The 22,275-nt window shown below is 34.7% G+C and overlaps 3 protein-coding genes across 7 annotated transcripts; 2 read left to right on the top strand and 1 right to left on the bottom strand.

The window, feature by feature from the left end:
* Positions 1-589: 589 nt before the first annotated feature.
* On the top strand, positions 590-5,017 carry Snx3 (sorting nexin 3). The gene is made up of 4 exons (XM_011312807.1): positions 590-938; positions 1,685-1,780; positions 2,567-2,691; positions 3,032-5,017. The coding sequence occupies exons 1-4, from the start codon at positions 774-776 to the stop codon at positions 3,135-3,137; spliced, it is 492 nt and encodes a 163-aa protein (XP_011311109.1). The 5' UTR covers positions 590-773; the 3' UTR covers positions 3,138-5,017.
* Positions 5,008-21,114, bottom strand: Scm (Polycomb protein Scm). Of its 4 annotated transcripts, XM_011312811.1 has the most exons (7): positions 20,847-21,114; positions 15,445-15,689; positions 10,388-10,684; positions 7,456-9,249; positions 7,308-7,394; positions 6,218-6,372; positions 5,008-6,137 (listed from the first exon to the last, which is right to left on the bottom strand). In XM_011312811.1, exons 3-7 carry the CDS (start codon positions 10,413-10,415, stop codon positions 6,003-6,005), a joined length of 2,199 nt encoding a protein of 732 aa, XP_011311113.1. In that variant the 5' UTR covers positions 10,416-10,684; positions 15,445-15,689; positions 20,847-21,114; the 3' UTR covers positions 5,008-6,002. The 4 variants fall into 4 exon arrangements, with proteins under 4 accessions (XP_011311113.1, XP_011311112.1, XP_011311111.1 ...); XM_011312810.1 differs by lacking the exon at positions 20,847-21,114 and having other exon boundaries at positions 15,445-15,896; XM_011312809.1 differs by lacking the exons at positions 15,445-15,689; positions 20,847-21,114 and having other exon boundaries at positions 10,388-10,851.
* LOC105271334 (equilibrative nucleoside transporter 1) lies at positions 13,968-22,241 on the top strand. 2 transcript variants are annotated; one of them, XM_011312813.1, is made up of 10 exons: positions 13,968-14,660; positions 16,150-16,206; positions 16,572-16,692; positions 17,514-17,595; positions 17,727-17,872; positions 18,904-19,049; positions 19,403-19,488; positions 20,296-20,442; positions 21,634-21,924; positions 22,135-22,241. In XM_011312813.1, exons 1-10 carry the CDS (start codon positions 14,573-14,575, stop codon positions 22,207-22,209), a joined length of 1,239 nt encoding a protein of 412 aa, XP_011311115.1. In that variant the 5' UTR covers positions 13,968-14,572; the 3' UTR covers positions 22,210-22,241. The 2 variants fall into 2 exon arrangements, with proteins under 2 accessions (XP_011311115.1, XP_011311116.1); XM_011312814.1 differs by lacking the exon at positions 16,150-16,206 and having other exon boundaries at positions 13,971-14,660.
* The last annotated feature ends 34 nt before the right edge of the window (positions 22,242-22,275 follow it).

The raw sequence follows: 22,275 nt of genomic DNA, 5'->3' as shown, positions 1-22,275 counted from the left end.
AGCTATAAATCTCGCATTCCACCTTAGTGGCATCTGGAATATCTCCATGCACTTTTCGAATTAAAAAAAAAAGAATGAAAAAATTTGTCGGCGCCCTCCAAAGCCCCACTCTCTGATGTTGCCCTTGTTTCCAGCGATTGCCGTAGTTAGCGACAAGGCATCGCTTGCGATCAAGGTTCGGGTTTTGTCCGCGGAGTAGGAGGGTGTAAAGTTGTCAATCGCGAACAAATTCCCTCCATCCGGGCCTTAATCGAATCCCCTTGGTTTCATCCCTTAATACTAATTAGGAGAGAACATATTAATTTTCAGTACTGAATGAATTACTTGAAGATTATAATGTTCTCCATTTACCTTCCGCCGGTGAAGACTTCAGTTTAGCACTCCAATCACCCCGGTTTCCCTCATCCATTTTCTACATCTCCTCCGACCATCATTACCGACCTTCTCGGTCTCGTGGCGTGCTTTACTCACAGGTATGTTCCCCCTGTCGAACCTTTACCATAAGCTGATCTCCCCTGTTATCTCAATTATTTGAAATTGTCAATTGCGATGGTACCGCCATCCCTGTCATGGGTTCCAATCACATATGACACTGCGAATGGAGTTGTGGCCTTTGGATACTCCGAACGTCAAGAGCTGAGGAATCTGAATCTGTCTGAACCTAGACTCCAGTGTATCATCCTCTTTGGTTATCATTATAACTCTTATCTCGTGTAGGTGGATATTCTCTCGCATCTGTGTCATACCGTGATTCCCGTCAACAATAATTAATAATGGCTGATACGACAGTGGATGCAACAAGACGATTGAATGTCAAGAAACAGACGTTGGACGATGCGTACGCTGCACCAGCTAATTTTCTTGAAATTGACGTGATCAATCCGATAACTCACGGTGTCGGCAAGAAACGATACACCGATTATGAAGTTCGGATGAGGGTGAGTGATTCAATGGTTAATTGGTAATTGCCACCCCCTTTTTTTTTCTTATTCTCTCATCCTCTTGACTCATTCTCACTCCCTTATTTCCATAAATTTTTTGTCGTTCTCTGAACGTCATTCATTACTTCTGCCCCTGTTTGCTCCCTCCACCCCACCCTCTGACTCTTTTTGTTGTTTTAGGTATTGGTGTTTAGTGATTTTCCAAAATATATTTGATAATGGTTGTCCATTCGTGTCATTAAATGATGTTAATCATTGAAACCAGATTTTTTTTTAACTAGAGTTTCTGGAAATCTCGGTTTTTTGAGAGTTTTATGGAATCTAGGAGAGATAGCAAAATTTTCGAAAAGATTGATTTGGTAGAGGTGAATGACAGCTACGAAAAAGGTATCCACCAAAATTCTAGTATCTCTAATAGATTTCGAGATATTACCCAGAAACTGGAGTGTATCTGAATGGAGTTGTGGTATTTACTTTTTTGTTGTTGAATTTGCAAAGTTGATTATTAAATATCGTATGATTTACCTAATGTTGATCGTACGGGAGTATAAAATTTATGGGTAAGATATTCCCGATTGATATCTGATTTAAATTCAATTTCATTTCTAATTAATTTTAAGATGTCTTTCACGTTAAATCGTTTGTTGTGGAGTTGTTCGTAATTTCTTGGATTATTGTTGACGTAGGGATGATGACCTTGGACTATTGGGGCTTCAATAATAATCAGATGTGGATTGTTTCAGACTAATCTGCCAGTTTTCAAGGTGAAGGAGTCCAGTGTGAGGAGGAGGTACAGCGATTTTGAGTGGCTGAGGAACGAATTGGAACGCGATAGTAAGGTCTGTAGATTTTTTCAAATAAAATCTTCAAATCAATATTAAACAATAGGATAGAGTCCGTCAAAATGGGACACTCCCGAAGAAGTGATTTTAACGTATTCCCAGTCATTTCATTTTTTCTTTCCCCAAAAAATGTTGGAGACAGTAAAAACGTCCCAGTGTTTTTTGTTGATTCAAGTTTTTCGTTTAATTATACGTTTGTTTTCTTACTTTTTTTTTATTTTTCAACATTTTTTTCTTATAATCGTAAAATTCTTTAGGTAGGGATTCATTTTTTAATCAGTCAAGGGTAATCAAATTCTGGAAAAATTTAAATGTTGAATAATTAATTGTTACGATAGACTTCTTCCCCCGTCACCCATTGAATCTCTTTATTCATGCCTTTTTAGCTGCATTCCATTTTATCCTGCGCTCCATGGATAAAAATCAATCTTAAATATTAATTATTTGAATTATTTGAATTATTTGAATTATTTGAATTTCCCACATTAAGTGAATAGTCATTTCTTAAATACGAAAAACAATAAAGATTGGTAAACAATTAAAAAATGATTCCCTTAATTTCTAGATTAAAATTTGGTTTTTTCGAGAATTATTACTTTAAACTTCAAATTTCTGTAGAAATAAATAAAGAAAAAATGTAACTTATGGTAATTATTTCGAGAGATTATTAATTATCTTGTAAATTATCTATTTTACTAGTCCTTCTGTCTATATTGGTGTTGTTGAATTATAATGATTTAGGCATCACTCAGAGATTTTTTTTAATGGCAATATAATTTACAGATTGTCGTGCCTCCACTCCCCAGTAAAGCCTGGAAGCGACAGATGCCTTTTCGAGGGGACGATGGTATCTTCGAGGACGAATTCATCGAGGATCGCAGGAAGGGATTAGAGATTTTCGTTAATAAGTGAGCGTTACCCATTTATTTATACCTTGAAATGTTTTTTGAAATTTTTTCATTGAAGTCCTTCATGTTTATTTAAATTCTCACTAAAATTCTTTTAAATTTTCTCTCCAACTCTTCCCTCTAATCTCTTAACAAAAGTTTTACAAACCTGAAAAAAATATAAATAATTTGTTAAATGCGTTTTGTAAAAGTCAATTAAACTATCTATTGATTTATTGATTAAAATTTGATTGTAAAATTTTTGGGATTTGATTAGAGTGGATTTTAATGGATTAAAATTCCTCAAGAGTTAATTATTATTAACCTCTGGGTTTATTTGAATGATTTATTTTAATTTAAGGATTGCTGGGCATCCACTGGCCCAAAACGAGCGATGTTTACACATGTTCCTGCAGGAGCCAATGATAGACAAGAACTACGTCCCAGGAAAAATAAGAAATACGTAGACTCACTCCTTAACATTATTTTCCCGTGATTTTTTTTCGCTGAGCAGTCTTTTGGGGTCATTGCCACATCCATTAACTCCAAAATATTCACCGAGACCGGAGATTTATCGATGTTATCACAGTATATTTATTTCTCTCACACCGATAAGAGAATAATTCGGGAGAACAAGAAATTGTGGATGAAAATTCAATGACTTTGGGTGCTACTCGAATTAAAAATCTGAAGATCTTTAAAATTTTACCCTGGCTAAATTTTTCATAACGATAATTAATTTAATAGCGAACTGTTAAAATGCTATGAGTCAAATTAAAAATTATTCGTAATCAGCGATTTATCTCGAAAACTATTGATTGCTCGAAGAAATGACAAAAGACATTTTTTCTCGGTTATTTATTTATCTGAAAAAAAGTCCCTAACCATTTTTATTGTAGATAAATAGTCTTCGAGATAAATGGATAATAAGAAATGAAATTCGATGTGTGTCGCTTTATCAATTCGCTACTGAATAAAATCCCAAATTTATTCATGTGGAGATGATGGAAACAACCATGACAGGAGATTTTTTGATATTTAAAAATTTACATTTACATCGGGTGGGCGCAAATGGTTTGTAAGTGCTAGCTGTATTTATATAACAAATACGTCTCCTTGAGACTCTTGTTTATATTCACTGCACCAGCAGTTGATTTTTTCCCCTTTCGAAATCACGACAGGAGTGAACAAGAACGTAATGTTACAGTATGAAATCATGTAGAATTAAGGATGATATTTCTTGTTGAACGATTGAAATGAAAAATGTTTGCAGGATGTGATAAGGATTAAATTTTCGTCACTCCTTAGGCAACAGAACTTCTTTATTTCAAGTAATCAGGGGTGTGCGAATTATTCGAAGTGACGGATAAATAAAAAGACTATTCTTCAAAATCATTATGTAAATCGCAAAATTTTTTTTTATTTTAATTTACAAAAAAGACCAATGAGTTAATTCTCTATTTTTTTTAGATTTTCATTATTTTATAAAAGGAGTAGGGGAGACGCGGGAAAATAATCGATTGGATGAATCCATTATTCAACATTTCACGTTTTCCACAATTTTATTACACTTGACTGATTAATAAAATGTTCAATTTCCATATAAGAAATTTCATGTTCAGAATAAAAAATGAGCGATTCAAATTATGGGGGGTATTTCTTGAGACTGTTGAAAAATAAAAAAAGTAAGAAAATAATTAAATTAGCAAAAAACACTGGGACACTGTCCAAAATTTTTTAGCGAAAAAAAGAAACGACTGGGTGTGAGTTAAAAAGGCTTTTTCACACGTGTCCCATTTTGCCCAGCTCTCCCCTAATTGTCAAATGAATTTCCTTAACGCCTTTACGTTTTAGCCCACGAGAAAAATAATGCGATTTGATTCGAACTATTGGCGCACCCCTCAAAATAATCTAGTTTATACCATAAAATACGTTTGTAATGCTCACATTTTATTTCTCAATTTTCCATCGATTCAGTACGAAAATCAAGCAGTACCTGCATGGATCAGTAAAATAAAAAATTCAATAACTAATGAAAAATTGATGAAACATGCGGGTACTCGCTTTATTGTACCCGAAATATTAATAAATCTCATTGTGATCGGAATATTAAAATAATACACGTATAATTTAATTGATAATGCAAGGTAATGTGGAAGAGGAATTTTTATGAAAATTCTTATGGTAATTTGTACATTGTAATTGAGTGAATCTGTCAAGCACCTTTTCGACAACAATACCGTATTATATCACAATAGTGGTGTTTATACCAGTTTGTTGCACTCAATTATAACTGGAGGCAGACATAATATTGGAAATTATGAATAAAATCATTACTTTTCAAGGATTACCGTTTTATTCATCGATTTATCCAGTGAATATTCATCTCTCATCTCAACACAACTCAATCCCTCGTATTTTCATCTCCAGTCCCCCCAACACGTCAATCGAACAAAGAAATAAAATCAAAGTCAATAGGAATAATAAATTTAACAAATTTGGGTGATATAAACTATAAAAAATATTAAGCAAAAATTGTAAGAATGAAATAATCAATATTAATAGACTATTATGAAATTACAAGGTTTCGCGATACAAAGAGAAAAAAAAAGAAGTTCATATGTACATTTCATCGATCAAGTGAAAAAGCTTGAATTACTGGCTGACTTTGGTACAGGTAAGAACTAATTCACAAATAAATCTTGTGCAAATCCCTATCCTTAATTCAAAAATTCACATCACATTATTATCAATTTAATTCCCGACTCGATGAATAAAGAGAAATGACATAAAATTCTTAGAACAATGCAATTCCTAAATTCTCTGAGTTAAACTATCACAAGACTTCTATCCTTGAAACTAAACTTATTCCTAATACCTAATAATGACCTGTTACATGTGTATTATCACTTAATTATGTACATCTCGAGGAGAAATTAGGCCATGGGATGCAAAAATCCACAATTGCTGAAGCAACTGTGCAAAACGGATAAGATCACCAAAATATTCAAGAATTGTGATTAAATCTCACATATTCATTTATCATTTTAGTATTTCAAAAAACAATAATGATTCTGGAGGGGAAAATACCAGGAGTCTACTGTCTCGAATTATTAAATAGTTATGGTAATTGATTCATACTTATAATACACATTAACTGTACATATTTATGAATTCCTAAAGTTTCACTTAGGAAAATCGCTCTCAAAACTAAATATCATGAATTCTGATGAAAAAACAAATTTCTCCCAGTTTCTGCATCAAAGAATAATAAAAATATTATGAAAAAAATATTGAACGAAAACTTTGTCTTATTTTGATGTTTGTAACAGTCATAGCATGACGTGTTTTCTGCCTTTTATACGGTTTACTAAATTGCAAATCTTCAGTGCTGGTCCGAGCTTCAGCCCCATGTACTTCATCATCATGTCTGAATTCAGAAGTAGAAGTGCTTTGCCATCAATTTCCTACAAGCCACAAATTTTTTATACATTTTTAAAATTAATTAATGAGAGAATAAATTCATAAAAATTATGAATAGACTCACGTGCTTCCTGAATAAATCAGCGTGGACTCCTAATGCTGGGTCTGTGATGGCGATGTAGTGGATTACTTCCTCGATGGTCCACTCTGCTGGTTCTGTTGACGTTATTCTGCTTGAAACAGCTTCTGGTTGAGTCGTCGACGTCGCAGGTTCGAGCTCTAAATAGAATATATCATAGAATCCTTTATATTCATATTTATGTTCTATTAGCCATTCTATACTATACATTATATTATTATATTATATATTGTTACTGAAATTATATACTATATATATATATATTTTTTTAATAATCCTTTAAAAAATCATTGTCCACTCCAGTCACTTGATACTTTCAGTCCTCGGTGTCTCCCTCCGGTTATATATAAATCATATGTATCATTATATACCATTTCAAAGCTCATGAAATCAGCTTTCGAATGGTTTGAACGTCATCATTTTTTCTATACGCAAACCGAAGTTACGATTATTTAACCTTGGAGGTTTTAGGTTCGACCGAATTTTCAACACCCGTGTGTCATTTGAAAGCTTATTGTCTGGGTTTTCGAATGATACTATTTTCTATCCTTAGTATCGATTTAGTCTTGAGTTATGAACGTTCAAGCATGTGATCATATGAAAAGTCTACTTTGCATTTTTGCCATATTTCAATGTTTTTATCAAATTAATGGAGGATTACCAATGAGTATTATATTACATATACCATTTTAAAGCTCATTCTTTTAGCTTCCGAATGACCTTCAGCTCATTTGGTTACCTTCATTCTGTCCTGAGTTATGAATCAATAGACGGCATAATGACGTGTCAGACTTATCTTGTGTGTTAACGATTATGTGAAAATTTTCACGATTTCACAGATGAAACAAATGAAATATTCTTTTCATCACGATGTGCCGGAAAGTAACTTTCTAGGCATGCTTCGCTTCACTCCGCGTGCCTAAAAAGTTACTTTCCCGCACATTGCGAAGAAAAATATCGTTCGCAACTCGAACAGAAATTTGTTTTTGGCATGTGGAATTATAAACCTCCCATACACCCAACATCACTTTTCCGCACTAGTTACGAAATATACTAAAACGATTTCAAAGCTCACTTTCTATGCTTTCCGATGATACTATTTTCATTTGCCTATTTCCATTCTGTATCGAACAATGAACGATTGAATCTGTCTGATATTGCCCTAGTGAAAATAAAAATTTGTCAGTCAAGAATTTCCAATTGCAATAGCTCTCCAAACCCACCAGGTATAGATTTCCTCTGTTGCTTGGCAGCACTGGGTGCCACAATATCACCAGTCGGTTGATTTTTATCCTGATTCATCTGATTCTCAGTAGACCACCGCCTCTTCTCAGCTCCAGAATTGCTATCCTCCCGATCCAACGAGCTACTCTGAACACTGGGACACTTGTCGCACGTCTCCTGCCTCCTGTAGACGAGTCTCTCGCAGGCGCACAGCTCCTCGAGCTGTCGCCTTATATAAACGTAGAAATCCTCCTCCTCGAGGAAGACTGGCACCCTAACTGACGTCAACTTACTCTCCAGTGTTAAACTTATGCATTCGCCTTCCCCTCGTTTCAGAAGACTGAGCATCTGCCTGGGACTCATTGCTGCCATCAGAAATGCCTGGAAGACCTCTCTCAGGACGCTGGAAATTGAGCCTGGGCCGAAGGGCGAGGACAGGGCCTTGACCTTCTTCGGATCAAAATAGGGACCACATGAACAGTTATGATTCACGTGAACAGTCACATTGTCGAGAGTTCTTGGTTTATTATTAGCAGTGCTTGTATCAGGCTCAGTAGCTGGCTGAGGTGGTGCACTCGAACCAGCAGGACTGACAAGTGCAACAGCAGGTTCAGCTCCAGCACCACTTCCAGAGACCGCCATCACAGGTAAAACATTGCTGTTTCTCGATTTAAATCGATTTGGGCCAGTTGCTTTTTGCCTTGGAGGTTGAAGTGGATGGCCACTCTTGAAGCACCATCCAGCTGGAAAAATATCCCTCGAGTCGTATCTACACCAGTAATCAAAAGCCCCCCTCCAGCCGTCAAAAGTAATGTGAATCATGTCATCTCTGACCCCACCAATTGTAGCTGTGCAGATAAGCTGTGGATTTTTCTTGTCAATTGCCTCGAGTTTCTGTCCAATCTCGAATGTATTTGTCCTTGGTGTTTTGGGTTCTCTTTTAAAGACCTTGGCGGGCGCCATTTCAGCTCCATTGAGAGTCTTCAGCAAAAACATGGGCCACATGGAGGCATTCATTCGAAAACCAAGAGGTGGCTGAAGCATTCCCCCTGATTTTTCACAGTGACCAATAGGGTGGATCTCATTGCTGTCCACAAGCCTCCAAAAATCATTTTTATTATCAGATCCATCCAATCGGAGTCTCAGTCGTGGCCCCAGGACACCAACGACAGATGCAATGCATGTTGAGGTGAGATTTCGTGGATCCAGTGCCTCCAGCTTCATTCCCATCTTGAATTCATTGCTCGGGGGAACAGCATGCTGCTTGAAACACTCAGCTGGTGCTGCTGTGCTGTCTGTCTCCTTGAGGTACATCTCCCAGTCAAAGGTCTGATAGGTCTCGTACTGAAAGGGACCCGTCGAGGTCGAGGGTGAGGCATTTACCTGGTTACCAGTGCCATTTGTCTTGCTGTTCGTTGGAAAAGACTGGGGAAGTATTCCACTACTGCTTGGAATACCCGAAGGAGCAGGAGATGCTGCTGGTGATGGCTGATCACTCGTATTTTTCTTTGATTCTGCCTGGATCTCCTTCTTCTGGTGCTTGTTCAGGCAGAATGACGAGCAGAAGTCTTTTGTCGGGCCGTCTTTCTGCTCCAGCTTCACTGGAGAACCTCTGATCACATTATCGCACTGCACGCATGCACCGCGTACGTATGCCTTACGAAATTCTGAGAGACAAGTCTCAGAGCAGAACTCTTTCTTGCCATGTTGGGTCGGCAGGACATACTTCAGCGGCTGCTTCGTCTCATTGCACCATGTGCACGCATTTTTGGACTTTGGGGGACGTCCTGGACCTTTGGAAAAGAACAATATTTAATAAAAACACAATCATTCGACTTTTGCAAGATTTCAGGGATTAACAGGTGCTGGCGATTTTTGAGGGGATGGGTAGACGATTTATCTTGAGAATCTCGGAGGGTCGTGGGAAATGTCATGAGACTTTTCTGTAGAAAATTTAAGCTGTTGGAAAATTACAACTATTTTGAGTTTGTTTTAGGGACTAGTGTGACAATAGTTTAAAAATAATAAAATTACACATGCAAAAAAGGGAAGCCATGTTTGGGTTTGAAAAACATTTTCTGTAGTTTTCAATTGAGATTCAGATTATGATGAATAAATAAATAATCAAAATATACATTAAATATATATTGTATGACTGACATCATTTTTAATTTCTTTGAAAAAGTTATTATTATATCGTATGATATATTAGCAAAATAAAAAGGTGACACAAAATGTTACGTTAGTTTTCTAATTAAATATTAATTAAATATTAATTTGTCTTCGATAGTATTTAAATTATGGGAAGATTCTAGATCTTTTTAAAGGATAAAGTTTCTTTGTTTTTTTATATTCAGGAGTTATCGAGTTTTTGAATTTCTGGAAAACTCTGGAACAGATTAGAGAAAAAAAATATACCGTTTCCTTTATCTTTATCATTCTTTATCATTCTTCAATGACTCACTAAATTTTATAGTCGTGTGTTTAGTGCTCTAAATTGTTTGCAAAATTATACGAATCTGTGAACTTTTGTTAAAGTTTACTGAGAACGTCGGGAAATTCTTCCTCAGTGATAAAACCTCGTGAGATATTGAATAATAATAATAGTTAAAATATTTGTTTTACGACAACTTTATCAACCGTTTATCATAAATTTGTAAAAGAAACATGAAAAGTGAGAGAATATCGGCAATAACTCTTTAAATGAATTGTTCTCGAGATTGTGCGAAAAGCAGAAAATCTAAAGTGATAAGAAAAATTCAAGAAACGAGAACTCCGTGAAATCCCACAATAATTCTTCCTAAAATCCTGAAATAGTAATAAAAATTCAGATAAAAATTTGCAGAATTGATCTTATAAAATTCGAAAAAATAAATACATCCAGAAAAATTGGTAATAAAAATGGAAATAAAGGTTAACCCCGAGACTTACCTCTCATTTTGTTGGATACACTAGACATAATGTCCGAAAAATCCCGAAAAAATGTCGGGCTGTCTGAAAAAATCACCCAAATATTCCAGGAATCATCATCCGGTGAATAATCTCTTTGTAATGAATCAGTCTAGTCATATTATGGTGTCTTGACGTTGAAAAAAATGTATTCCTCGATGAAAGTGAAATTTTTCGGCGAACTGTGACGCACTGGAATAGTCAATTGCCTCCCATATTTCCGGGAAAATAAATAAAAGTGCGAACGTACGATCAGCAGGTGATAATTGTCCAGTGACTCTAGGAGAGGGAAATTCGATAATTATAATTGAGTGGTACCGATTGGGTAATTAATTCGCGTTTGCGAACAATTGATTGTCGGGGCTTGCCAAAAAGACAAGACAACTATTTGTTACGTCGCCATATTGGCACTGGCGTCACCCACGTATACCACATTACGGGTAATTGTAGTGGTGTGTACGTGTGGAACGGCGGGAGACAACGCCATTCGTCGAGAGATTTTTTTTTATTTTTTTTTTTCAACTCATTTTTTTTATTCTTCTCTACGCACGAATCTGAAATTTATGATTTTTCATCGATAATTCTGGTGGGAAGTGGGGGACTAGGATAAGTGTATTTTTTTCGGGACCAGTTTTTAGTTAGTACTCATGGGGTAATCACTTTTTAAATCTGGGGTACAGGTGATATTGAAATTTTTTTACTTGAAATCCTATGGAATCTTTTGAAATGTTATAAAATCTTGGAATTCTAGGGAATCCCATGGAATCATGTGAAATCCTATCGGATCCAGAGAAATACTTTTGTTGCCATTCGTCGAGACACTTTTTTTATTTTTTTTTTTTCAACTCATTTTTTTTTATTCTTCTCTACGCACGAATCCGAAATTTATGATTTTTCATCGATGATTCTGGTGGGAAGTGGGGGATTAGGATAGGTCCATTTTTTTCTAGACCAGTTTTTAGTTAGTACTCATGGAGTAATCACTTTTTAAATCTGGGGTACAGGTGATATTGAAATTTTTTTACTTGAAATCCTATGGAATCTTTTGAAATTTTATAAAATCTTGGAATTCTATGGAATCCCATGGAATTCTGTGGAATCCTATGGGATCCAGAGAAATATTATTTTTCTAGCCATTATCTTGTTTTACAAACAGGTTCTATTAAAAACCACTTCATCTCCCCCCAATTTCGAAATATTTCGGTAAATCAACTTGAAATTTTCCAAAATCATAATGATTTTCTACTATTTAACGATAGCCCTCCATTTAATAATTAGTGGATTCCATTAATTAATTAATTAAATTCTGTAAATTAACAGACTCAATGAAATTTCGTAAATTTCAATCCATTTTTTAAGAATAACTTCGAAACTACTAGAGCTACAGAAATTTACTGAGAACATTTTTTACAGCTATTATTCATCTCTACAAAAAAGGTCTTATAAAAAATCGTTCTATCTCCCCCCGATCCTACGATATTCCCAAAAAACTACTTGAAATTTTAAAAATTCAAGACTCGGCTCCGAAACAATTTTTTCATTAATAAATCGTTTGAAATTGATTTAAAGAAAAATCAAATTTCCCAAAATTATGATGACTTCTCCATATTCAAGTTTTCTCCTCAATTCCGCAATTACTTGGTTTCCTTATTTAATTAATTGAACTCTGTAAATTAACAAACAATTCAATTCTGTAAATCGACACTAATTTTTTTAGAATAACTCCGAAACTACCAGAGCTACAAAAATTCACAAGATACATTTTTCATAGCTATTACTCGGCTCTACAAAAAAGGTCCTATAAAAAATTACTCTACCTCCCCCCAATCCGGAGCTATCCCAAAAAAACAATTTAAAATCATTAAAACTCAAGAACCATCACTGGAACGTCTTTTTTATTCATTGAAATGGATAATTTAAAATAATTCCAGCCACATACAAATGATGACTCAAAATATGATGATTAAGGATGTTCGACACCCACATATAGCCAAAATTAATTCACTTTGTCAATGAAAATTATTTGATAACCACGTGAATTTTTTTTTTCGCTGATTTCGTCTGTTACTTTTAAAACAATTTTTATTTCAATTTACTATTTTTTTCCTGAGTGTATACAACAAGCTTTTCACAATACCGTCTGAATTTTCCGATTCCATCGACTTCATCAAGAGCTACATCTAATAACCTGTCAAATTTCTGGAGTCACATTTCAAAAAATAATAATTCCATTCCAGTAAAATCCGCAATGACCTTCATTATCCTCACAAATACCCATCGAGATACGCGGTAGCGTATCGGCCAAGTACACGTTTCTTACACGAAAGACCACCGATAGCTACCAAGTATCTATACACCATACAACTTCCCCTTCCACTACCTCCAATCCATTTTTTTTATTTAATAAATTTACGCGATCATTTAGATGAAAACTGGCCTTAGTTACATCATATAAATCGCATATCAGCTTTTCACTGATTTAATTATAGTTTTATTTAATGTTCACCTATACAAAATCATTAGAACTGTAAATCGAAGACTCAAAGAGGAAATAATAAAAATTACAGAAAAAAATCGACATTAAACTCAATATCGTAAATTTCACTGAAAGTAAAAAAATTACTTGATTGTCAAATAATTGCCATTGATAAAATGAATAGAAGAGTTTTGGTTAATTATCGATGGATGAAAAAAAATCTGACGTTTCAGCCTTTTATCACTATTTAAGGATGTTCTGCCGGTATTTTGTTATTCTTCCTATTTTTCTGAGATCTATTGAAAACTGTCGATCGGATTGGGATATGAAAATATAGCGTTTGTCCGTTACATCATGATTTATCCTTTCCCAAAGTTTCATCCCGATACACCAATTTTTATAATTTTTCACTAAAATTTATTGACTTTTGTTAGAATATAGCCTCAGTCTTCTACGAATTGATTTCTATGAGTCTATGGTTTCAAAAATGTATCAACATGAAGAGAGAGGAGAGACGTTGGGATTAGACATAAACATAAGCCATAAGCCATAAGCCATGAGGTCATGTGGCAATGGGACTGGGGATCCTTCATCACATGACGATTTTTCTTTTGGTTTCGTTGACCACTTTTAGTCTGCTGTGGCAGGTCGTATTGAACAGACATTTCTTCCTCGTGCCATTTTCAATAAACTTAAATTAACGTATTAAATCCACTGTCTTCAAAGTTATTAATTTTTTTTTTTTATTAAAATTAAATTTTTAATTAAATTTTAGTGAAAAGTTACAAAAATTAGTGTACCGGGATGAAACTTTATGAAAGAGTCAATCATGATGGAACGGACAAACGCTATATTTTTATATCCCAATCCGATCGATAGTTTTCAATAAATCTCAGAAAAACAGGAAAAATAACAAAATACCAAAAATAGCAAAACATCCTTAATGACTCACGAATTTTCTGGCGGTGCGATAATTTTCACATTTTTGTGATTCTTTTAGTTTATAAAAAGTTTATAAAAAACACAGAAAAATATTACCACCCTGAACTCCATGAGTCATTAAATAACAACAAAACGCTAAAGCGTTATATTTTTTCACGTCAATCCCACAGTAAGTCTGTCAGAAAAATGATGAAACGTTAATTTTGGGTGGCATGGGTGTATAACACAATATTTATCTGCACCAAGAGTGATGATTTGAGAAATTCCACGTGCAAATGACGTTGAAGTCATCGGAAATAATCGTGAAAGATCGGGGTAATTCGTGTCGCGTCACAACGGTCTCACAACCACATGAGGGTTCGCCAATCCTTCTTTTTTTAACCTAACAAACCGATGGTGGGGTGTTGAGAGGAAAAAGAGGAAAGGAAAAAAGAAGTGGAAAATGATCTGTCTGTGGGTAATCCCTCGGATCTCCCAGTGACCAGTTCTCAGTGTCTCGATTTAAAATTATCACTGGATTAAATTCTTATTGAAAATTCCTCAATTCATTCCAATGGTTATTAACCAGGCCATCGCCTCTTTTCATTATTCCCGCGTTACAATTTGACGCATTTTTTATTATTATTTTTTTTTATTCTATCGTGCCTCACGATGCGTTGACCCGACAGTTTTACTTTTTATTTAGACATCCTGTGTCTATTTTCCACTGTTTCTGATAGAAGAAATTAGAATTGTCAGAGGGAATTGAAATGGCGGGGACGTATAAGAAACAGGAGTTCCTGGGGGCTGAGGAACATCTCCTCAAGGATTCAAATGCACCTCGAATTGTCGCAAAGGGTGAGTTTTTCAAAATTTTTTCATTCATTTTAGTTTAATCGACGGCACTTGTCAGAAGAACTGATAAAGAAAAATAAGTAGTTAATGGTTTTGGTGATTAGCTATTTATCTTGAAAAGTATTAACTTAACAGGGAAATGGTAAAGGACTTTTATGTAGATGATTAAGTTTTTTTAAAAAAAGTACTTTTCATATTTTGTCGAAAGGTTAATAATTTTCGAGCTATGCATATTTATTTATGTGACAAAACTGAAAAACAAATTTATCTCACGTTGAAATTTTTTGGAATTACCAATTTATCTCGAAAACTATTGACACGATGTGAAATAGGGAAAGGACTTTTTTGTGACTAATTAAATTTCCGACAAAGTAGATCTTATAACATTTTCTCCTAAAGTCAGTAGTTTTGTTTATAACAATCAATTTATTGACCTAACCAAATTAAAATTGCACTGATGCCAGTTCTAGTATTTGCTTAATCTCGAAAACTATCAATTTTACACGAAAACCATCAGGAACTTTTTTGTAGCTGATTAAATTTCCTCCAAGAAAGGTCCCATGGATTTTCTCCTAAAATCAATAATTCTCGAGATCAATCGATTTTTAGTACAAATGTGTCAATAACTTCAATTTCTTAGAAGATTCGACATGTATTTTCTTCATTGAAGTTCAAATACTTGGAAGTGCAAGATAAATAAACCTTTCCTAACCATTTTAGAATTTTTTTTTAGCTTTTTATCACTGCAGTCTCGACCTCGTGGTCAAGAATTTTTGGCTATACTAACCAGTTCTATATTTCCTGCTGATCCCTTGTGATGCTGTCCTCAACCAGAATTCCATCTCCTTTTTTATCGAGTCAGTCGACACGCACTCAGTCACATCCAACGGTAGTTTTCTGTGATCATCTTATCATTTATCCTCAGTTTTTCAACTATTCCTCAGAGAAAAGGTTCGTCATCCCTCACTGCATCCACCAATTCAACTCTCAATATTCTCCAATTCATTTTGTCCTCGATTTTACGCCTCTGTTCTACAGTTTATTATTATCCAAGGTTCTACAACTTCTCAGCAATATTCTATCACAAATCCAACTCAATTTAACAATTCAATTCATTTATTTTAATTATCAAATTCGTCAGTTCAGTCCAGAACTGATTAAATTACACGATTCAACGCATCTTCGTAATTATCGATCTAACTCATAAACTATCGATTTACCGTGAAAATCGTAAGAGACTTTTTAATAGCTAATTAAATTTCCGATGAAAATGATCTTTTCACTTTTTCTCGTAAAATCAGTAGTTTTAGCCATACATCAATATTTACAGAATGGAAAATGAAATTTGAAGATTGTTATGATTTTCAATGGTATAATCTCTTCTGTTTAATGAGGAATAACAATTATTTTGAATAAATTGCTTGAGAATTTGGAAAAACTTCACCCAATTTTAATGTTTTTTTAATTTAGTTTTCTTCCTGCTTTTTTTCAGACGATAAGAATTGCAAACTAAAAACATATAGCACTTTTCTGTCACGAGATATTATCGGTAAATTTCTGCTTACTTATGTCTGACTCTTCATTCACTAAATCAACAAAAATATAATGGAAATGTAGTGGAATATTCTGTGCTCTGCCTCCAACTCAGAGATAAAATTGAAGGTTTCAAAATTCTTTTCATGAACGAACGATAGTTTTCACGAATGTTAGATTGAAAGATACCGATTTAATCATTCTATTGATGCGAATTGGTCCATCATACTCGAGTTATTCATTTATCGGGTTGACTTGTTGATTTAATATTGCGGGAGTTATCAAGGAGATCATTGATGCCGGTTGTTGAATGAAGCAGTGATTGGAGAGGAAGAGGGGATTTAATTTTTTATTTTTTTCATTTGGAACGCATTTTTTAAGGCTCTGAACCCGTCAGGCTATCGCCAGGTTGGGAGGGCACTGGAAGACCCGACGACGAACTCAATTTCAAAGGGGTCACTATGGATCAGGCTGATCTTGAACTCAATCCACCCAGAGATAGGTATGAATTGTTTAATTGAACGAATTTAAATCGAAAAACATTCAATTTCTTGAATTCATCTACTCTTTTTGTGAATATCTCGGGATCTACAAAACCTACCGAAAAATTGTATAGAATCTTTTTTGTAGATCCGATCTTTTCCCATGAAAAAGGTCTTCACAAAAAATTCGCCATCTCCATCCTGTTTCGAGTTATTGCACTCAAAATTTCATTTTTTTTTTTGTGGTTTTCCAAATCGAATGAATAAAGTTTAGTTTCGCGTGAATTTCACAGAATCTAGGCGAACTAGCGAGAATTTGTATATGACCTTTTTTGTAGATCCGACCTTTTTCCATAAAAAAGGCTTTTACAAAAATGTCATCATCTCCATTCTGTTTCGAGATTTTTCACTCAAAATTTCACTCTTTCCTGCAGCCCTCCCAATGTAATGAATAAAGTTAAGTTTTGTGTCAATTTCGCAGAATCTACGCGAGCTAGCGAAAATTTGTATACGACCTTTTTTATAGATCTCTCTTTTTCCCGTAAAAAAGGTCCCGACGAAAAGTCCGTTATCTCCCTTCATTCCCCGGCACTTCGCGAAAAACCACTCTCAATTGCTCCCTCTTTTCCCAAAACTGAATTTTTTGGATGTCAAGGTTAAACAATTGACAATTGACAGATCGATGTCATCATTGATTAGATTAAAATATTCAGGCCTCAAAGGACTTTAACGAATTAATTAAAAATGAATAGCAGAAACCGGTCCCCCATCATTACCATAAATTAACTTCGGAGTTTAGAAATAATTAATTATGTTCCATTTGATTTGTGATTAATTCTAGACTCAACATCGTGTATTTCATAATGCTGCTGCACGGTATAGGTGCTCTGATGCCTTGGAACATGTTTATCACAGCCGAGGGGGTAAGTGACTCAGATAACAATTAAAACACTTGATACTGCCAACGACGTGTCAATTAATCCACGTATTTTGCACTCCACGTCATTTCTATGAAATTACACCTCATGGAATATTTTTTATTTTTTTATTTCAGTATTTCCAGAAGTACAAGCTCTCGCCAAATTATACTGGAGATCCCAACATCACTTATTATGGGAATATGTACGTGGGAAGCGTCTGCTTTGCTGCCCAGATTCCTAATTTAATATTCAATTGGGTCAACGTATTCATTCCATTCAGGTGAATGCTAGAATCCATTCAGATATTCAATATTTTCATTGAAAAACAAGCAAACTATAATTTTTTAATTTTTATTTCGTTCGCTGCCCGTTAATTTGAACTCTATTAATTCTTTAAAATAAATTATCCGTGTATGTAACGCCTTCCTTGAATTTTTAGGGTGATTCCTTTCTTCTTTTGATATTGAGATAATATATTGTGTAATTAATTAAAAACTTATTTAATAGATTTCAAAAAATTTTTGCTATAAGAAGTAACATGAATATTTTCCGGTTTTGCCTAAATTCGTCATTTCTAATTTCAAATTTGTTTTAATTTTTCTATAGTTCCAAAGTAAATGAATAGGAATATTTATGAGGGATACTCGGGAAAAATGGGGCACAGGATAAAGTGGAATGAGGGCGAAATTGGATGAATGAGGTTCAATGCGAGATGAGGGAGAAAATCGATCGTAAGAATCTAAGAATTTAATTACAGTCGACTGATAAAAAAATGTTAAATTCCCATATAAGGAATTTTACGATCAGAATGGTGTCCCATTTTGCCCGGCTCTCCCCTATACCATTTGAAGAGAAATTTCTTCTTCTTTGTAATGAACAGCAGTTGTATTCAGTTGCGTTTTTAAAGAGCTATTCAAGTTTTTCCATTTTCCATCATTATGTCACGTTATAAAATTCACGCTTATTATTAATTATCACAGCATTCGATGCAATTTATGAGAATAGATTGTGAGTCATTCTAGAGGCCTCACGTAGCTCTTCATAATGCCATCGGCATTTTCCAATTCTATCGATTTGATCAAGAGTTATCGATAATCTGTCGAATTTCACGTGTCACTTGAAAAACCAGAAGAATTATTTCATTAATTATTTAATCTGCTAAAAAACCTTTTCGTTTTTCTCATTTAATTGGCAGTTTTAAGAATAAATAAATGAGGAATTAAAGAAAAGGCTTGAAGCTTGAATAAAAAAATACATGTAAAAATTGAAAAATTGTTGAAATTAGTATTTATAATTCTGTAATTTTTGCAGTGGAAGTATGACGACCAGAATAGTCTGGGGACTGACGATTCAGGCTGTAATCTTCGTTTTCACAGTTGTGATGGCTATGGCTGACACCTCAGGTTTTCCTATTCCATTTTTCTGGATGACAATGGCTTCTGTAGTGATTCTAAACAGTAAGTCCATAGAAACTATTCCACGAACAATTATCGCCTCGCAGAATGAATAATTTTTAATCCGAGAAATATTCCCATCCATCCGTAATTCTAGGAATGATTAAGGCCCGGATGGACTGTCTGGAAAAGATAATTTACTCCAAAATTGGGACTTTTAATTACTCCGTCAATTAATCGTTTTTTTTTTTCGATAATTGTTAGCTAGCGGCCTAATTGTTGACAACCGCTAGAACGCTAGCTAACAATTATTGAAAAAAACGATTAATCGCCAGAGTAATTAGGAATCCCAATTTTGGAGTAAATAATCTTTTCCAGATAATCCAGTCGGCCCTTAAACATTTATTAATTTCCAGCTGCTAATGGAATTTATCAGAACTCTGTCTTCGGATTGGGAGCGAAATTGCCAGGGAAATACACTGGGGCAATAGTTCTGGGAACGGTACGACAAATTTATCAGTAAATTGCGATAAATTGAATTTCATTTCTCCCTTAATTATCGTTTTATCTCGAAAACTATAAATTTTTATGGAAAACAGATGAAGATGAAACAGATGATTCATAAGTAACAGATCCGAGAGTCTGATCAGGCACATGTGTTATGACGCATACACGGCGCATACTCATTGGAAAGCTTAATCAGCAAACTTCAAAATGGCACCTTATTTGTTAATTTCTGACGATTTTTCATTGCCTTATGACAGTTTTAGGTGAAAACTTATTTTCATGTTGCCCAAAAAATTAAGTTTATCTCAATTTTTCATGCTTCTGGATGGATCAGGCAATTAAATTCATAGATCATTCTGAAGAGCATTTATTGCTCTTCAAATTGGTGTATGACAAATGTAATTTAACTGAATGGTCATCAAGTTATAGCACATTGTTTCCATTTTTCACTTTATGTCACACCATAAAAATTTCAGTTTTCGCCATTTATCGAGAGTTTACAGTGCACTAACGGAGATATATCACATATCGATTTGAAGATCTCGATGGAATGACCCGGAATGAAGAATGAAAATAGAAGATATGATTTTGAACATTAGATGTTGAATTCCGTGCAGCCCAAGTAGCTCGTCTCATCTAGTTTCTTAAAAATTTGATGAACTGTGAAAAAGTCCTCTGACGTTTTCAGATTAAATCCGTAGTTTTTGAGATGATCGATAATTACGTTAATCGTGTTAATAAAGGAAACGTAATTCTTCGTTGGAGATGGTGATTGGAGTAATGAGTGGAAATTAAATTGCAGAATATCAGTGGGACGCTTACAGCTGTCATTAATATCCTGACGCGGGTGATGACACCGAACCTACGTACCGCAGCAATATACTATTTCATAACTGCATTGTTCATTATTCTCGCCTGTTTTGACACGTACTTCGCTCTTCCCATAAATGTGAGTAGCGCCCACCGGATAAATTCCGGCATTCGATTAAAAAACCATTAAAACCACCAAAAGAGCTCTTTAATTGCGAATTCGACTGTGAATCTATGAAGGAATTAGGGGACTCCCCGGGTGAAATGAGACACTCGCGGAAAAGCGTTTTTAATTATTAGTAAAAAAAATTCCAACCATTTCTTTCTTTTCGCCAAAACATGTTGGAGATAGTCTAAAAGTGTCGCAGTGTTTTTTTCTAAATTAATTCTTTCTTTTGATTATACTGATGTTTTCTTATTTTTTGGATTTTCAAACATCCTCGCAAGATACCCCATCTAATTTGAATCATTCATTTTTGGTTTCTGATCATGAAATTCGTTATGGGGGCGATTCCACAGAAATAGTGATATCTATGTCAGTACCGTGGCCATTCAGATGCGCTTCCCAAGCCTCAGCCGAACGATCGTAGACAGATTGGCAGAATCTGGTAGAAAAATATTGATGTACTCTCCGAGTGTACTAATTTTGAAGTACTCATGTCAATCAGTATTCCATCGGGAGAAGATTTTCAGAAAGTCACTGTACTGACACTGACAGTACGTTTTGAGATATTTCTTGAGAACGGTAGCAGAAAATTATCACATTTTAATGAAATAAATAAGAAACATGTGACGGCACGTTTCGTATGTCAATTCCGAGTATGGTGTGTGCTATAGTGGAAAAAATGATGAATAAATTCATTATTGAAGACACGGTACTCACATAAATACTCTTGAATGTCACAGCATCGACTGGTAAATCACATTTTCAGAAAAGTCATTCGTCTCCAAGAATGTTCAAGGATATATCTGGTCATTCGGCACTAACTTGGTCACGTAGTAGTATGTGTTATCTTGTTATGATGATGAAAACAGTGTTTTCGTGATAATAACTATTTTCGTGGAATTACCCATATGGGAATTCAATATTTTTTTATCAGTTATGTGTCATAAAATTGTGGAAAATTGAAATGTTGAATAATGGATTCTTACGATCGATTCTTTCTCCTCGTCTCCCATTGAATCCTCCTCATTCTAATTTATCTTGTGTCCCATTTTGCCCGGGTCTCCTCTACTAAAAATCGAGGCCTTCAACTCTCATCTTAATTTTCTTCTGAATTGACAGAAATATCTGTCAATATTTTAATTACATTATCATCAATTATTTCAGAGGTTTTATCGTTACCACGAGCTCCTGGCGAACAAAGAGAAGACGAAAAACGTCGGCCGGAAGGACAGGCCACCGTACTTGAAGATTATCCGAGAATGCTCAGTCCAGCTGTTCAATATATTCTTCGTATTCTTTGTTACACTCGCACTATTTCCAGCTGTTCAATCGGGCATAAGAAAGAGTGATCCTGAATTCATTGTTCATAAGGATTTGTATTCTTCTATTATGTGTTTCCTGACTTTCAACGTTACTGCGATGTTGGGCAGTTTGCTGGCTCCAATTTTGAAATTTGTAAGTGAAAAATCTTTATTAATTTAAAAATCTGGTAAAACACTCACAAAAGATGACTAAAAGTCTCGAGAAATCATAGAAGCTCACAAAAACCTTGGAAATATCGAAAAAGTCAAGTTTATAGACTCAAAATAATTTTTAAAAAGTGAAGAATTGCTTTTTCATTAAATATCCTATAGTTATTATTGCTAATAAATTATCAATACAAAGGGGGGAAGAGAAGGGAAGGGAGGAGCAAGAAGGAACCACAGGGAGAGAGAAAGTAAGAGAGATAAAAGAGAGTGAGCTGGGGAAAGAAATAACAGACCGGGAAATAGCAACGGTGATAAAGGAACTCAAAAATGGAAAGGC

This window comes from Fopius arisanus, unplaced genomic scaffold, assembly GCF_000806365.1.
Source record: "Fopius arisanus strain USDA-PBARC FA_bdor unplaced genomic scaffold, ASM80636v1 scaffold00107, whole genome shotgun sequence".
Lineage (NCBI taxonomy): Eukaryota > Metazoa > Arthropoda > Insecta > Hymenoptera > Braconidae > Fopius > Fopius arisanus.
Note: the sequence above shows the minus strand (reverse complement) of the source record. Positions and strands in the feature narration are given on the sequence as shown.

Excerpts from the sequence above, each read along its gene's own strand:
- Snx3 (XM_011312807.1), top strand. The coding sequence starts at position 774 with ATGGCTGATACGACAGTGGATGCAACAAGACGATTGAATGTCAAGAAA. Across the intron at positions 939-1,684 it reads ATTATGAAGTTCGGATGAGG|ACTAATCTGCCAGTTTTCAA; the intron begins GTGAGTGATTCA and ends GGATTGTTTCAG. Across the intron at positions 2,692-3,031 it reads TTAGAGATTTTCGTTAATAA|GATTGCTGGGCATCCACTGG; the intron begins GTGAGCGTTACC and ends TTTTAATTTAAG.
- Scm (XM_011312811.1), bottom strand. The coding sequence starts at position 10,415 with ATGTCTAGTGTATCCAACAAAATGAGAG. Across the intron at positions 9,250-10,387 it reads TGTATCCAACAAAATGAGAG|GTCCAGGACGTCCCCCAAAG; the intron begins GTAAGTCTCGGG and ends TCTTTTCCAAAG. Across the intron at positions 6,373-7,307 it reads ATCATCGGAAAGCATAGAAA|AGCTCGAACCTGCGACGTCG; the intron begins GTGAGCTTTGAA and ends TATTCTATTTAG.
- LOC105271334 (XM_011312813.1), top strand. The coding sequence starts at position 14,573 with ATGGCGGGGACGTATAAGAAACAGGAGTTCCTGGGGGCTGAGGAACAT. Across the intron at positions 14,661-16,149 it reads ACCTCGAATTGTCGCAAAGG|ACGATAAGAATTGCAAACTA; the intron begins GTGAGTTTTTCA and ends GCTTTTTTTCAG. Across the intron at positions 16,207-16,571 it reads TCTGTCACGAGATATTATCG|GCTCTGAACCCGTCAGGCTA; the intron begins GTAAATTTCTGC and ends GCATTTTTTAAG.